At 47.3% G+C, this 17,892-nt stretch overlaps 1 protein-coding gene across 2 annotated transcripts in view; it reads right to left on the bottom strand.

Moving 5' to 3' along the window:
- HK1 (hexokinase 1) overlaps positions 1-9,702 on the bottom strand; it is a 45,745-nt gene extending 36,043 nt beyond the window's left edge. Inside the window, exon 1 of one of the 2 annotated variants that reach the window (XM_075423134.1) lies at positions 9,595-9,702. In XM_075423134.1, coding sequence (XP_075279249.1) covers positions 9,595-9,660 — 66 coding nt within the window. In that variant the 5' untranslated portion in view covers positions 9,661-9,702. Of the gene's footprint in view, positions 1-1,188; positions 1,330-9,594 lie in introns of those variants that run through there. The other variant, XM_075423135.1, reaches the window with a different exon arrangement.
- Positions 9,703-17,892: the final 8,190 nt, after the last annotated feature.

Raw genomic sequence — 17,892 nt, 5'->3', positions numbered from 1 at the left:
GGTCCACAAGATGCAGAGAGCTGCAGGCTCTGTGCAGCCTTCAGCTCCTCGCGAGAACCACTGGGCAGAAAAGCAAAAGACCTAAACCACGGACAGAGATGTGGAAAATATGGGATGCTGTCTCGGGTTTTATCCAGCAGAGGAGTGGGCACGGGTGAGCGTGTGTTGAGCAGGGCAGTATGGGTCATCCACACACAGGGCCTGAGGTCTCCCCGGGCACAGCCGGAAGCCCAAAGGGAGGAGGTGCTCTCCTCCCGCTGGGACAAGCGCTGAGCCCACTACAAATCAGCCCCGCTAACACTGTCGCCGAGGCTTCCCCAAAATATTTGGGAAATGTTCGCCTAGGTGGGTCACACAGCACCCCCAGAGGAGGTGGCACAGGGGAAGCCTCCGCTTCCTGACGTCAGCCCGGCTCTGTGACAGGGCTCGGTAATATTTGCAATTATTTCTCCAATTTGTGTCCCCACGTCTCTAGCCCCAGGCTCTCTGCTTCCTACAGCTCTGCAATATGCTCAGCCGGGACCTAACTGCCATGTTTTTATTTGTCCTGTGCTCTGCACGCGTTTCCTTGTGGCAGTGCTCAGTCCCAGGGCCATACCAGCCACATGGCAGCAGCTACCCAACGCTAAAGGAAAAGAAGCCCATAGAAAGAAGCCCATATCTTCTTTTTAAGCACAACTGACAACCACTTCCTATGAATTCAGAAGCTGCAGTGACACATAATCCAACAACTATCTGCTCTTCATCTTCGTCACCCCCGTGCTGGAGTGACAGATGCCCTCAGGCACCCTGGGGAACAAGGGGAAGTCCCCTCCCCGGCGATGCTGGTGCCCACGAGAAGCCTGGAAGGATAATCACCATCACCAGCACCACCCCCACCCCCCCCCCCCCCTCCACGGCCAAAGCCCCACGGCTCCCGGCTCGCTTGGCCGAGCCGGCTTTCCGCAGCCTGGCGGGCATCACCCACGCCGAAACCCTGCTCCGCTCTCCACCGGGGGGACCGCCTGGCTGGCCTTAGGAACGGGGTCATTCCCCCTTTGTCCCCCCAGCAGGGCCGCTATGGGGACAAAGCAACAAAACCAACGGGGGGGGGGGGGGGGGGGGGGGGGGGACGGGACACAAATAAAAATACATTAAAAATAAAAATGACAAAAGCAAAGCGATCTGCCCCGGGGGGTTCCGCTCTACCTTTTTGACCTGGTCCTCCTTCAGCTCCGTGAAGTAGTAGGCCAGGAGCTGGGCGGCGATCATCCTGCCGGCTGCAGCGGGCGGCTCCGCGCACGCAGCGATGCGGCGCCCGGGGATGGCCGCGCCGCGCCCCGGCGCCTCCCCTTCCTCCTCCTCCTCCTCCTCCTCCGCCGGACCCGCCCCGGCCCCGCTCCCGCAGCCGGGCGGGGACGTGGCGGCACGGGGCCCTCCCGGCGTTGCTTCTGGCAGGCAAAGCGCGGAGGGGGAGGAGGAGGAGGAGGAGGAGGAGGAGGGGGAGGGGGGCGATGCCCTGCCGTACCCCAAGGGCCTTCGTACAGCTTCCCACCGCTCCTGAAAACCTGCTGCCGTACGGGAAGAGCAAGCTGCAAAAAACCACAGAAAACCCTAAACCAAAAGCGTCTCCAGAAGAGCCTCTGCGCTCAGAAATCTTTGAGGAAACAGCAAAGCGGTGGGAACCTCCACTGACACCGAGCATCGCCCGCCGCGGTGCGATGCCTCCTCCAGAGCGAGCGGGACCCAGCCCGGACCCCCCAGGCTGCGAGGAGACACGCAGGGGGCCCCACAAAGCAGACAATCGCTTTGACAGCTGTACTTTCAGAGATCCCACGTTCACGGAAGCATAGAATCACAGAATGCTTTGGGTTGGAAGGGACCTTCAGAGGTCATCCAGCCCAACCACCCCTGCAGTGAGCAGGGACATCTTCAACTAGACCAGGTTGCTTAGAGCCCCATCCCACCTGACCTGGAATGTTTCCAGGGATGGGGCCTCCACTACCTCTCTGGGCAATCTGTTCTCGTTCTTCACCACCCTCATGGTGAAGAATTTCTTCCTTATATCTAACCTATATCTACCCTCTTTCAGTTTAAAGCCATTACCCCTTGTCCTATCAGTACCTGCCCTTGTAAAAAGTCCCTCTCCAGCTCTCTTGTAGCCCTCCTTCAGGTAATGGAATGCTGCTGTGGGGTCTCCCTGGAGTCTTCTCTTCTCCAGGCTGAACAGCCCCAACTCTCTCAGCCTTTTCTCCTAGAAGAGGTGTTCCAGCCCTCTGATCACCTTTGTGGCCTTCTGTGGATCCGCTCCAACAGCTCCATGTCTGTCTTATGCACATTCACATTCCATCAACAAAATTCTCATATCAAATACAGCGACAGACAGGACCTCTCCTCCCCATGTGTGCTGCCCACATTTTTGCCACACCGAGGTGTATTCCCCAGCACCCCAAGGAGGCACCCACCACTGTGAAGCCTCAGAGGGCCCCTCCTCACGTACATAAGCGAAGAGATGTGATGCCCCTCCAAAAGCTGAAGGCCAAGTGCAGATGCCAAGGTGATACGTGCCAGCAGCCTGCGGGGTCTTTGCCTGCACCCTGTCCACCCGCAGGGACAGGAACACACACCCATGCAAACAGCGGAGAGGCTGGAGGCGTGATTTGCATAGAGACTGTCTGCCAAAGTCCAAGTGATTAAAAACCTGTTTCTTGAGTTTCCGGCTTCCTTTTCAGTGCTACTTTAATTAAATTGTTGCACTGGCCAAAATCATGAGCTGCTTTGGCAGACACCTCCTTTCGACTGCCCTAGTCGCTGCAGGCAGGGCGGGCAGGATTTCCTTCACCTCACCACATCAGCTTTAGGCTCATTCTTAGTGAGATTTTCATCAAGCCTTTCTCACTGATCTGCACGTGTTACTCCTGCTCATTTGTTTGGCAAGCGAACGAGCAAACACGCCTGCACTCCCCGGCACAGGCGAGCTGCCTCGCTGCATGAGCAGCAGCATCGCCCTGCGACCAGGCGCAGTTGGAGTTCGCAGGCGGCACAGAAACGCAGGGCTGAGCAGCATCATCCCAACAGCACCCGGCAACGTCACCCAATCCCTTACACAGGCTGACCGAGCTCTCGCTCAGATGTCATTCACTGTTCAGCCACGCTCCTCCTCTTCTACCGGTTAGAAACTGTCCTTAATTCCCGGCCCAAGCTTGCTCCTGTTTTCAATCCATCTGTCATCTGCTAAGTCTTGTCTTTCAGCTGAAATCACTCTCCTCGCTCTCGGGTGTTCACTTTCTATAAATAGAGAGGAAAGTAACCACACAGATCCTCAGCTTTTGCTTCACTAGTAAGACAGACCTAGCTCTTTTTTTGGTCTGTTTGCCCTGATAAGCCCAGGCTGGTTTATCAGCCTTTTTCCACACTCGCTCCAGCCTGAACTCATCTCTATCAAACACAGCAGCTAAAGTCTGGCAAGTTATTCTGGAGAAGGCCAAAACCCCTGCGCTGACATCCATGGCTCTCCTACTAGAAACATGCCACCAATCCCCTTCCCATTAACAAGCACAAACCCTGAGGCTCCTGAGCTTAACTAGGACAGCAAGATACCTCCATGCCATCAGCCACTGCTCCCAGGAGACAGCGGACCTTTCACCCCATGCCAAAAAGGATCCCTGTTCCTGCTTTCCCAGCGTGGCCAATGGATTCCTGGCTGCAGGAGATGTCCTCACCAAAAAGCTGCCCTGCAGCAGCCCAGATCAAAATTTAGCAGCAAAAAGTCACTTTCTGCATGTGTGCATTTACATTTGCCTTTTGTTGCTGTAGGAGCACAGCCTGGCACTGCTCAACCCCTCAGGCTCTCTGTCCACAGAGCTGCCTCTACACAAGGTTTACAAGCCCCACTCTCTATCCCCTGCAGCTCAGATACCTAAACACCACCTAAATACACTATACCCACCTCAGTTACGTTGCTCCAGGAATGCTTACTCTCTCATTTAAAACACTCGGACACAAGCTCAAGCTGGTTTCAACTAATGTTTGACCAAATGAAAGCAATTCAAATCATCCCCTCTGGCTCTCAAGGAATTTGAATCAGCCAGCTAGGAGTCTGGAAAGTCCAAAATATTCAAAGTGGTTATAAATATGAATGGTCTTCTCTTTAACACGGCTCCTGTCTTAAGAATGTGCAAGAGGAGGACAAGTTTGTTTTCTTCATCTGCCAAAACTGTGACTTAGAAGTTAATTGAAAATGTCACAGATCATTAAGGTGGCTTTTGGCTCCACTGGCCATTTGTATTACAGCATATTTCAAAACTCACCAGAAACAACTGCCTGAGGTTTCCTTTAGGCTACAAAAAGGAGGAAGTTCAAAACATCACTACTCTGCAGCCCTCTTGGTTCTGTCCAATGAAGAAAAACCTCACACACATCACAAACCCCTGAATAAAGTAAAGAATAAAGTATACACTTAAGCAGGAGGTGGGTCATGTGACGAAGTCAAAAGCAATTAAGGGACAGTTAAACAAGTATTGCACATAACTTGCTTTGTCTTCAGTTGCTGATCGTGGCCTTCAGAAAAAAATGAACTCTGCAACCTAAAAGCCATTAGAGAAAAAGTAACAGTCCATCGAAGGCAAAACAGCTGCAGTATTTACATTTAGTACATTTAGTACATTTAGTATTTTTAAACTGCTCCTTGCAAGGATGAGTAAGAGCGCATGACCAGCTTTGATGCTGTAGCGAGCACTGGGCTGAATGAGCTTTCCTCCTACCATAGAGCTGGCAGGGCAGCTAAACATCCCAATGGACACCCAAACCCTTTGCGAGCCCTCTCTGCATCGCCAGGCCAGCAGTGAGCACACAGGTGTTATTTTTGGGGTGGCCAGGAAGAGCTGTGGCACAGGCTGCCTGGCACAACCAACCCGCTCATCCTCTCCAGCTCTGCGAGTCTCATACCTCCTTGCTATCTAGCCATGGGTTTTCCCTTCTGCTTTACTGGAAGAGATCAATTCAGCAGCCAATTAATTACCAGCACCTAATGTACGCTGCCAGGCATCCAGCAGGCTATTTTGAAAGCCACTGTCCTTTAAGACAAATTACTGGAGGCTGAACGTGACACCCAATGACTTGCAGCTATTTTGATTGTGCTCTAACCTTATTGTCCAGGTTTAACTGTACTGAAGTGTTTCAACTGACTGAAGTAATTCAGTGCATCAGGTCTCCTGAGCAGTTTTTTTTTTTCTGCTTTGCCTATTTCTTCATTAAATGTTTACTACTTTATATAAGCCTGCATTCAGATTTGACTCCTATACAACGAGGGGATTTTGGTTTTAATAATGTCCATTACATAGTTTTGATGTACACGGTTGCTAGATGCTTTCTACTTTTGTAAGGAAACAATGAAGTTGTAGTTGTGTTTGCTGTTCTTTTTTTAATTATCTGGAACACTAAGTTCCCAGTTTGTGACAGCACGTCTTACGAACAACAGGATTTTTAGGTAGCCTTTGAAGATCCCATTCCAGGGTGGGAAACTACATGTTTGTACAAAACATCATCGTTCATTTGTGCTGAACTTGGTGCAGAAGCTACTAAGAAAATCTAAAAGCAGCAGAGATGTCGATTTGATAAGCAATTCAGCCAAATGAGGTTAAATTCACCTTGCCAGGAGGCACAGCAAGCTGGCACAGCCACATAGCCAGCCACGATGATTTATCTCACGTTTCCCCTATTAAGCAAAAAGATTAGCTCGGAACGCCTTGAGGGGAGATTGTTTCATGCACAGGAAAGGCCGTGCCGCATGCAGACAGAGCAGCATGCACTTATAAAGCTTTCTTTATGCCCCTGGTACAGCACACCAGGAGCATGTTTCCAAAAGATGAGCACCTCCTCCAGGAAACACGGAGCCAGGCACTGAATAGCAAAGGGCCAGGACAGGTTCGGTGCGTCTCGCCGAGCTAACCACCACTGCCAAGAAAGTGCCGCGGGTTTTGCACTCACCAAAACACTGGCGAGGCTTGAAGCCAAGGACTGTGTGAGACCACCAGGCCCTGCTCCAGCAAGAGTGGTCAGAGAGAGGATGACCGCCTCTGGCCCCAGGAAAGCAGGACCTCCCTCTCCAGCCCTCTGGCGACAAAGACCGAGGACTGCCAGTGCTAACAACTGGTTAACAGCTGGATTTTCTTTTTAATTCATAACACAGTTTTATATTTATTTTATACATGTGATATACAAATAAATATATTTCATATATTATAAAAATTACAATTTATAACTAAATTCAAAGAATTCAATTAAGAAGCTAACACCATTTTCGATGTCTGGCCATGCATACAGACTGTCAGGCAGCATCACCGCCACACACACGCCACTGTCATCACATGCTGCAGCAACTGGGAGGGGCACAGCACACACAGGTCTGTGCCCAGACCTGATGCTGTCCTTATCAGGTCCCCCAGGGAGGGGACAGGGCACCAAGTCCAAATGATGTTGGGGATAACACCAGAAATCATCCCACAGACTTCATCCTCTGCCTTTAAAGAGGGTTGCCACAATACTCAGCTGTGTTTTGGGCACAAAGACTGACAAGGGATTCTGCCCTGTTTAGCTGGAGTTGCTCTAGAAAGAGGGTGAGCTACATTCTAACAAAGTTCCTTTGGAAGTAGTTTAGCACCATTCAGTGAGTTGAGCGTCTGAGGGCCAAATGACACTAAGCAGGGTTATGGCTTTCATTGAAATCCCAGCTTAAATCCCAGCGACCTCCAAAGACAGGGCAGTATTCCTGTGAGCTACATACTACACAACTCAGGACCAGAACCATCCATGTCTAGACCATGGCCGTAATGAGAGGAGAGTGGAGAAGGAAGCAAATCCAGCAAAGGAGGAGTGTTGTCTACTAGTTCACATGGGAACAGAGACTCTCGGGGCAGATGGAGAGGCTCCATGTCTCAACTTCCCATGTCTGAGCAGCAGGCAGCTGTGTTTGCTTGTATTTCTTTAAAGTAGATGCTGTTCTTCAGCATCAGAGGGATGCAGAGAACATGACCCCCACAAAACCAAGAGGTGCAAACAGAAAGCAGATGAGCACAAGCTTACGATAAAGCCCCACTAATTGTAAGGCTTGGATGACTATTTCTTTTTAAACCTCTCAGTGATGGCAAGCTTCATTAAATTGGGGGCAAAACCGATTACTCCATTGTTAGTTATTTGATACTTGCAAAAGCTATGGGGTGTACGAGCAAAGGACTTCTCTATCCAAAGCCTCACATATGTGGGGAAAAGAGGAAAGAGCTCCCAGGAGTCACACCACCACAAAACTTAACCTCTAGCTCCTGCGTTGCACAGCAAAGCTACTCCATGCAGCTAAGTTCTTTAGCAGTTTCTTGTGCAGTGTTTCAAGAGAGCCCAATGCACGTTAGTGGGCATTAAAGCAGGCACTAAAGGCAGCACAGCTGAAGGGTCATGACTTGTGGTGAGGATGAGCAGCACCGTTTGCGTCCAAGTCTTCTCTGCTGGCTACAGGTGAAGTGGGACGAGGAGAGGTGTTTCCCTACTGTATGGAGAGGATTCTGTTCTCTGGTATTTTATAATGTTTAAAAGCAACTGGAAACCCCAAATACTGTCTCATGATGGATTTCTTTCCCATAGCAGTGCACCCAACAGCTCCAACATGCAGTAGCTACAGCAAAAGGGGACCTTTCTCACAGCACCATCTCCCTTGTCCCATAGCATGGGGACTAACTGGAAGAGACAGCCTCTTTTGCTGTGGGGCTGATGGACAAACCAGGGAACTGCTTCCCCAAAAGCTTTCATTCCCCAGGAGAGACAGTGCAGTTACTGTTATGCTAAAAGGCTTTGTGAATGACCACAGGCATCTCCCCTCCTCCCCAAGAAGAGTCCACAGCCGTGACAACATGTCTGGCTCGTTTATAGCTCTAGGGAGCGCAGGCATAAGCCCCTGCCCACCCACATCGCCAACAGCCATGCTGCTGTTACCCAATCGACCCCAGCCAAGGAAGTGTGTAGTCAAGGCAATGTCAGGTTAAAAGTAAGCAGCCAACACAGAATACAATGTATTCCTGTTCATGCAAGGTGCTGGGTCCTATGTTAATGCAAGTTACAATGAATTAAGTCAACAGGTTTTCCAAGTCACTGTGGTTTCCCAACATAAATCCAGACTGCTCACATCCCTGTGCACTTTGGATGCAAGCCCACTCACCACTCACTTTGCTCTTCCCTTGCACACCAAAAATGAAATACAAGTATAATCCATCCAAACTCATCTCTTTCTTCTTTCCCCTCCTCTCTTAGGTATTCACCACAGCAGCTTCTCTCTCCCCAGTGCCAGAATTACAACCCATTTTACATCTCTACAAAGGAAAGCAATAACCATCCCAGTTTTCTGACACAGCTTGGGGCCCTGCACTACTTTAACATTTTTTCCACTGAGATGAGAACTGCTGCATCAAGCAACCACTTTTTCTAGTGCATTGGTAGTAAGCCATTATTGCAAATCATATATATACAAAGCAGAACATACACACATATTTATCTGCACACAGAAGCGTATCAACAAACTCAGTTTACAAGGTAATAGAAGGGTGGTGGTGTTATGGCGGTGAACCTAATGTCAAGGAGTTGCCTTTTGTGACCAGGAGGTGAAGCATTTGTTCCATTTCATGAAACCTCTCTTGACTCCAGCAAACTGAAGTGAGCACAAATGCAGATTTCTGATACTCTACTAAACCTCCAATGCTCGTAAAAAAAGTTAAAAGAAATGACATTCAAAAAGGGGCAAAATACAGAGCACAAACTGGTTTGAAATTTCAGAAGTCACGGGATAACTTTAAAGTATTTGCAGTTGTTCAATTCCAATCTTTTATCTTAAGAAGAGGCAGTTCAATACCAATTAAAGCATATCTGCGTAACCAAAAATTCACTGCAGTGATGAGGCAGTTACAATTACTTAAATGAAGGAAAATACAGCCTAATCTGTTGTACTATATAGACAGCTTCCTAAATCTGCTTTCTGATCCTCACAAATCATAGAGTTCATTCATCAAAGTTTAGCTCAAAAACACCCAGTGTGTGGGAAGACTTACAAAAACAAAGCCAATCCTTCATCCTTGCAAAAAGTGGTTAACCTCTGGCAAACAGCTGGTTTCTGTGCGCTGTCCCAAGAAGGTTTTAGCAGCACAGCCCTAATCGGTGCCTTTCAGTTACAGTGCGTCTTTCCTGTACTAGCAGTAAAACAGTAATGAAGCGCTTGTACTTTCACCACAGAGAACAGGACCTGCCCCTCTCTTTTGGCTATCCACTAATAATCAGCTCAAAACAAGGCAATACCTCTCAACCCAGGCTGAGAGGCCAGTTTCTGCTAAGTATACGCCTTTCTCCTTGATCCAGCATTGGATGCCAGCGAAAAGTAGTTTGCATCACAAGTACCAAACCCACAGGGTGCAGGCATTAATTGCAGAGGCTTTAGGCTCGTGCTCCTTTTCCAGCAAGACCCAGTATAAGAGACTCTCCTCCCAGGTCAGGTTAATATCCTCACGATAGAGTTCTCCCCGATACTAAGTTAACAACTCCCACCCTTCAGCCCAGAAGGGGTGCAAAGCAGGTACTTACTTTGCACAATGGGGAGCAGCAGGAGACAGGCACATCCAGGGCGTTCGGCTCCTTCCACGTGGCCATAGCAGGAGCACCTCTTATCGTGTCACATTGTCATCACAGGGAGCTATCAACAAGAAATGAGGCAGAACTGTAGGTTTTCTCACACACCCACACACACACCCCATGCAACCTCAGGATGCCTTTGAAACCATATACCCCGTGGGCAGGCGCTCTCTTAAAAACCCATCCAACAGCTGGGATACAGCAGATGCAGACCCACGGTTGGCATCTCCTCAAGAGAGAGAGGGGAAATTGGGGGCATATGGCCTACGGACTGCAAGTGTGACCCAGAATAATGGTGGAAATGGGGAACATGTTGGCAAAGAACCTGTCCTTGCATGGCTCCAAGATGCAGTGGTGCCATGGGATTCCTGCCGCACACATGGAAGGAGGGCTTAGCAAGCAAATGTCATGCAATAAAACACCTGAGTCCTGCTAACAGTTTTGTTATCCTAATTAGAACAACTCACCAAGTTTTTAAAATACAACATATTCACGTTAAAAATCAGTACAGGGAGGTAGTCACAGATGCTGGACTTGCAGCTGAGCATCATGCAGGAGCAACCACAGATTTTGAGTTGCTCCCTGATAATTTGGTGATGCCTTTTTTTGGCCAAATCTGTCTCAACAGAGACTGGAGGCAGATGCAAACAGCACCTCTGAGCAAAATTTTGGCTTCTGGAATTTTACAGGCTCTCAACATGAAACATATTAGGGTAGGATGAGAAACGCAATGAGGCCAGCCCCAGGCAGGTCACGGGGCATCTCCGCGGCCTGATTGGGTTCCTCCTCTCTCCCCACCCCAACATCTGTTCCCTCAAGCCACTCTGGCTTTCTTGGGTCTTTCTGGGTGCCCGTGGCTGGGGGCGGCAGTGGGACTTAGGGGTCGCTGTGAGGAGAGGTGGGAGCTGCCCCGAGCTGGACTCCCCTGCAACCTGAGACTGCAGTGGGGCAGGTATCTGTACTGGTGCACACTGATAACCCTTCTACACTGGGGAAGGTGTTGTTTTATTTTTGTCTTTGTTTCTCACCGTCCAAATCTATTTTAATTAATTTTCCCCAAGTGGAGTCAGTTTTGCCCGTGGTCTTGATCGGTGAGCCATCTCCCATCCTTAAGTCCACACACGAGCTTCTTCCTCCTATTTTCTCCCCTGTCCTGCTGAGGAGAACACTGGGAGTGGGCTGGCTGGGCATCAGGGAGCCAGACAAAGTCAGCCTGCCACACCACATCAAATACAAACCTAGAAGAGATTCTGGACCCCTATTTCATTCTCAGATTTTCACATACAATAAAAGTAGAGGGAGAATAAACAATTTTCAAAAATTCATGTACGTGTCAGAAAGTTCTTATTTTAATTAAACAGGTTTCTCCATCCCTCTGACCCATTCCTGGCAGTAAACCTGAGAGTCTGGCTTCACAGCATAGCTACGAGAGATAGGTGATGGAGAATCACTTTTTTTTTTTTTTTAAATCCCAACCAAGAAGATTTTCTTGTCATCTCAGTGCTTTAAATGGGCAGCCCAGCTCTATGGGCTTCCTTGTTGACAGCTCTGGCCCCAGATTTCATCAGCGGTCCCCAGTACTCGCTGTAGCAACACATAACCCCATCTTTCTTGTCTCACCCTTCCTTCCCTGAGGAAGACATAATTTTGTGCAAAGCAAAAGTATCCTCACAAAAGCCCTGATATCTTAGGCCACTGCAACTCATCCCCTGCTAGCTCCTTTGACAGCTGCCATGAGTTCACTAGTCCCATCTGGGACCTGATCCAGCATCGACAGACCTGTGGTCTCGCTCAGGGCACCTCTGTCTCCCAGCAGGGTTACAGATATTTCTGATCTGACATTTTACATCCATACAAACAAATGTTTTAATCACTACTTTTATCTATAACCATGTTTGGACAGATAACAGCAACAACACTCTGTAGCTATCACTCAACATTCAAGACCCAGAAAATACTCTCAGCTGTTTTATCACCTGTCCTTAATATCAGAAGCTACTAACTCAGGTTGCCAGCATGAAGCTGCAGGGGTGCAGGTAATGCTGCAAGTGAGGAGGTCTCATGTTTTCAGTATCAGCCTGGCATTCCCTTCCTTCCCCCTGCAGAGCAGTGCCATTGTGCGTGGTTTAACAGATGCTCTCCTGGGTGGTGGGACAAGCACGCTCCTTGCAGAGTTTTGTCAGCACCCCCAAGTAGCCTAAGTGAATTTTTGCCTCTCTCTGCAGCACTGCATATTCAGAACAACAGGGTTCAACTTGGACTGCTTAAACTTTGACCAGAGCTTGGACAATAAATCCAAGTGATTTCAAACAGCAAAAGAGGAATTTGCTTAAAAATAAAACTAAATTTTTCACATACCCTTGGCTTTATCTGGAGAGCAGTCTGGACAGTAAGACACAACCACCAGCACAAACAGGATCCCAAATATATTTAAACAGCAAAAGAGCCTCTCTGCAGTCGAGTGACGATGGTGCTTCATTTGGATCTGCTTTCCAAACACTTACACAGCACCCCCTTCCAATCACAACATGCCACTTTGAAATGCCAGTACCACTTAGCTCCTGAGTCTATTAGACCATGAAGCAATAAACCCAGAGAAACAAAAATAACCCAGATACCTACTTTAGCACCCAGTTGAGTTGACAGGTGTTATCCCGAGGGCTCCATGGCAAAAGCATCCTCAGAAATGCCATACCTTGACCTTTGCATTAGAGGCGGCATGAAGCTGATCTCCAGAAACCGTAGTGTCTTCCCAAAGGTGCTAATATTAACTATAGCCCTTTGTTTCTTTGCACTCAAGGTTTCTCCCTGTCAGCTTTCTGGCATTTGCCAGCGTGGTGCACGCTTTACTGGGCAGATATGGAGCTGCAAATTCCTTCATACTTCTCTATCCACAGCATTCTGCAGCTAAAGCGCTAGCCAGCCAGCAGATGAAAATGCCACTTACTGCTTATTCCTGCTGCAGTTTGTTGAATTAAAACCTCTTTGTTTGCAAGCTGTAAACAAATTCTTCTTAATCTTCCAATAAAAAAATGCCAATTATGCTCTCTAACAATGTAACTTCATTGTGATGAAAGAAGGCTTTGCTATTGCTCTAATCATGATAACATATCAGCTGTTTTTAGAGTCAATTCCTTTTTGTGCAAAATTTAATGACCATGCAATTATTCAAATTTCAGGCTAACAGACTAGGCTTTAGACCTACAGCACTGCTCCCTTGCTCTGAAAACACACACTTGAAAGCAACAGGAAAGTCTCTAGAGCAGAAGTTCCGCGTTCAGAATGCAAAACACCTTTACAATTCATTCAGCACAGCCGGACTTGGGTGCACATTAAACACAACTACTTCATTGGAGAGCTGAGGAAAGAAAGCCAAATCCTCAGCACGCTATCGCAGGCACTTCTCAGGCCCATGGCTTTCATTTGGCTTCACTGGGAATCGTGTTTATCTGTGTTTATGTCCGGCTTCCTCGTCTCTCTCTGGTTTCAGTGCATTTCCTGCAGAATCGCTGGCCACAGCAGATGTGCCCTTTAGGCATTTCAACTTTTTTTTTTTTTCCTCATGCCAGTATTTATCCCATTTGTTTCCAGAATCAGCTGCAGCTCCCACATCAGCGTCCATAACTTTCTGCTTTGAAGTATTCAGGACATGCCTGCTGGGAAAGCATCTTCCTTGTTTACCTGCTCAGACCCTCACAGACTTTCCCTCTGTGCCCTTCCGCCATCGATTTTCTCCTCCTGCAGAGAGCTCCCCTCTACTACGAACTTGTCCACCAGCTGATCTGCTCCGTTAAAAGCTTACATTCCAATTAACTGCTCTCATCATCCTAACTGTGCTTTATTTATGCTTTCATGCAACTGCAGCCAGAGATGGCTGCTGCTCCAGGATCTCAGCTCACCCCGTAAGGTGCCTTTCCTGCCCCTCGCTAAGGGAGTGCCTGTGCTAAACTCATCCCTGCGGATCTCATCCAGTCCACAACTCCCTGCTCTCCAACTCTCCGTGGCAGCAGAGGACAGCCTTTTTTCACTCCCAGGAGGGGCCGCAGCATGCAACGAGGACAGTCATCTACACTGGCCTCACATGCAGCAGTCCCAGTCCCACAGCTAACCAGATGGCTCTGCATCACCGTATGGTTTGGCGCTGGCTAAGCCAGCCCCATAGGAACGGGGACTTCTCAGGCGCACAGAAATCTTTGGCAAGCTGAATGCCCAAATAGCAAGCAGCAAATTAAGAAAAACAAAAAGGGTCCTCCAGAAAAGTATACCAACTCATCAATACTGGTGCTTCTGAGAACTGAACCCCAGTATTTCTGAAATGCCTGAGGCTGGGAGCTACATCGCATCTCCAAGTCCAAAGGACATGCATGCTGGTACAGCAGCCAGCCCCACTGCCTCCCTCCCCTTTTATCCTGGCCACAGAACAACAAAAAATGTACCAGTTAACTTGGTTGCATCCTTGAAAAGTCCTTGTATTTCATGGCTTTTAATATATCACACCTTGCATTACTATGGTCCCTTTTCCCCACTATTATGACTTACTTTAAAGTTGTTCAAATCTGCAATAACAAATTTATGCGGAAGCTTTGACTGTTGATGTGCCATACTATTCACACATCTCTTCCCTCTTCTCCAAGCAGCCTCTATCCTTTCTAACAAAAGGAGAGAAGAAAATATAGTGGCAGTGAAACAGTCTCAGTCTCCCCCCAACTTTTTTTTTTTTTTTAAATACAGCTTTGATTTGGTGTTTGCTTGGTTTTAACTCATGCTTTTCTAGAGAAAAATAAGAATTTTGAGTTTGGGTTTTTTGGGGGTTTGGGGTTGTTTGGGGTTTTTCTTGTAACTAGTCAGGAAAGATCAAGGGTGGAAGGACCTTCTTTCACTGCTTCCAGCAAGACCCTGCTTGCTGAGGCTCCCCAGAATTTAGGTCTTCAATTTCTCCACAGGAGACCTCCAGTCTGCAGCCCTTTGTCCATTTTTCTGTAGCTAATTCCTTGTGCCAGCAGCAACAGTTTTCTGCAGGAACCGACGTTTACCAGGTTTCTTACCAAACCTGTTTTCTCTTCACAGCACGCAGCTTTTACTATCTCTAGAGGTGCCTGGGTTGCGCGAGCCCCTCAGACACAGAGCGCAGATGAAGCACAAGGCTGGGTAGGGAGGGGGCTGGCATCTGGAAGACGCTAAAAAGCATGCATACAAGACCAAAATTATTTTGGCATTCCCCTCTCAGATAGAAATGACCCATCACATTTACAGCACCGTCAGTGTAAACCTGCAGTGTGATAGGATCAATGAGAGAGGGGAAAGCATTAATCAAACTTTTGGTGGTTTTATATCTTGCTTTACATCAGCTTTACAAAGTGGACGCAGTGCTGGGACAAAGTAGACCTCTGATTTCCCTTGCCACTCTCACCCCAAAAGGCCATCCATACTCATGTGCAGAAATAGGTCGTCTTTTTTTTTTTTTTAATTAAAAAAAAAAAAAAAATCACTTCACAAGCTACCCACTTGACAAGTCAGAGAAACGCTCTAGATGAGGCAGTGGAAGTCCTTTCCAGAGAAATTGTAAGCTGATGTGTATCTGGACAACATTCACGGAGTCTCCCATGCTTCCTGCCTCCCTCCCACTCCACGTACTGCTATGCTGACATTGTATCCGAGACCTCCAAACAAAAGCCAGCTCATTTCACCAAATGCAAAGAAACAAATCACAACAATACTTTCATTTTGATACTACGTATATTTGGGCCCCAAACTCCTTTACACTAATCTGCTAATCCTGGGCAATATCGATTTCCCAAGAAGGCAGATTACGCTAATCAGGGTTTCTGAAGGATTTACACATGATCCTATATTTACTTTTGAACTTTGTCAGTGACAAAGGGTATATGTCACCACTGAGCTGCTACTGCATTTTGTGTGGATTGCGAGTCAAGCACCAGCGCTGTCCAAATCTATAGCCACCAAAATCTCCCTCTAGCAAGCAAACCAACACATTTAGGATCATCTTTTCCCCACAGATGAAGGGTAACGGCAATCTTCTACTGAGAGTTTCTGAAAAGCACAAACCTTAGTACCTCCACCCAGTAATGCTTCTAGCACATCTCCGATTTAAAGATCTTTCAACTTTCCAAATCAGATGTATGACCTCAATCTGAAAAATGATGTTCATGTCTTCAAGAAGCATCAAACCAAAATCAATAAATTCAAAAAGTACTAAACATATTGACTGGAGGGAAGACCCACAAAACACACAGAAATGAAGCAACACAAAGCTATCCAAAAAGCAGTAGAAAAGCACCTCTAAGTCGCGAAACTGGAAGAATCTCCTTTTATTTTAAATTAACTAACAACTTCACGTGATCAATTGTACTACATATTTTTCAGCATACGTTATGCCCTGTTACATTTAATGGAAGGCCTCTACTTTCATTTTAAGCTAGGGCTTTATACTGAACCACCACACAATGTGCAGAGTAAGGTTTTGGTTCAGCAGCTTAAAATCTATACAGGGGACACTGCAAGTTTGCAACAGTCCTTGGATTTCCATGTTGACATAACCAGGAATGTGATGCTGCGTCATTACCCAGATGGAGAATGTTCTGTGTTAGAGTCAGCCAAAGCATCAGTGTGTTTATGGGATCCCTGGGAAACTACAGGTAAAGTTTGTACCCCCAGCAAAATCCCACAGTAGCCAATCCTTCCCTTCTCCAGGGCAGCTCAGCGAACCTTAGCTCATATTCCCTTTCAGAAAGCAGCGGCCATCCCAGGCCTTCCCAGCTTCGTTGCCATCTCCCTGCCCAGCAGATGTGTATTAGATCCGCATGGGAGCTGTCTGGCTTCAGAGCAAGCCAGCAGCCTGCGAAAAAGGCAAGAGCATGCGTGTCCTGGGCCTGAGGGACCTTGACAAGAGCCGTAGGTTGCCAAGCTCTTTGTGAGCAGTTTCAGGTTCATGTGATCGGATTCCATGACACCTACAGACTCACTGAAAAAAAACTGCAGATGCAAAAAATATTATTGTGTGGGCCTATTCTACTGCAGAAAAGGAATAACTGCAGCTGAGGTGTAAACTGACTCTGTCCAAATACTTGATTTCCAAAAAAGACTAAAAGGAAAAATCAAAGCAATGTAGGATTTCTTCCTAAATTTAAAGCAAGGATCGATGCAAGGTGTTTACCTTGTTTTGTAACTGATTTGCATTCCAATTGCGCAGAACAGACCTTAGAACAAAAGTGCAAAAGATACCTTGCACCATACTCACGTGGCCATCCTGAGGCAAGTCCATATCACCTCATTCCAGCTATACAAGGACATACTTAATTCACAGATGAACTTTTGCAGATTAGCATAATCCACTCCCTCAAAAGGACCCAAAACTACACAGACAGTACAAGATTTCAGAGTGCTGAGGGGAGAATGCAGAAGACCTTTTCTAGGCTATTTCTAGGCCCCACACAGCCCCAGGACCTGATGGGTTTTGATTCCATACCCAGCCCCTCCAAATTTAGCCGGTTCATCACCAGGAAAAAACATCTTTTCCAAATAACTCTGTCCCAACTACATAGCAAGCTTTGGTTTCTGTAGCTCTGTGGATTCTGCAATATACTGCAAAATATCACTTTTCTTGACAAAAGGAGGAAAACTTTAAACGTAATATGAGTTCACAACTTGTCTCTTCCCAATTGCTCAGTATAGTGAGCTCAGCACCATGAGGAATTCCTGGAGAAGTGAAAATTATTTCCAAGTACTATTTTTTAGCCTCCAGTGACTCCGACACAGGACTGTTGAAATGTTTCTTTCAAAAACTACGAAACAGGAAAGGCCTGTAGCTACAAAGTTTGAATTTACCATTGCTAAATTTAAACCCGTCGTCCTTGTTACAGACTATTACATAAACCCAAGTGCTTATCCCCCTGCACGACAGTTACTTTTGACCTAACTAGGCTTAAAGCACATTTCTTCGTCCCACTTTCTGCTGCCAGCCTGAAAGAAAGCAAATACCAAAGAAGAGAGGATTGAAGAAGATATTGGAATGCATGAGAACAGAGAATACCAGGCTACAGATTTGCTGCTTCTCTGTAACATACATTGTTTTGGTTTATTCTGAGATGGGTAAATCAGGTGAGGGACATTTGGTCACACAGGGGCATGGGCTCTATCCACAAACCACCTTCAGAATAACCGCAGTGCTGCTGAGTACTCTTATAGATACACTTAAAGAAAGCTCCCACTTGCCTGGATGTTCTTCCCACA

The sequence above is a fragment of the Opisthocomus hoazin genome, chromosome 6 (genome assembly GCF_030867145.1).
Source record: "Opisthocomus hoazin isolate bOpiHoa1 chromosome 6, bOpiHoa1.hap1, whole genome shotgun sequence".
Taxonomy (NCBI): Eukaryota; Metazoa; Chordata; class Aves; order Opisthocomiformes; family Opisthocomidae; genus Opisthocomus; species Opisthocomus hoazin.
This window is presented reverse-complemented; position numbering and strand designations above follow the sequence as displayed.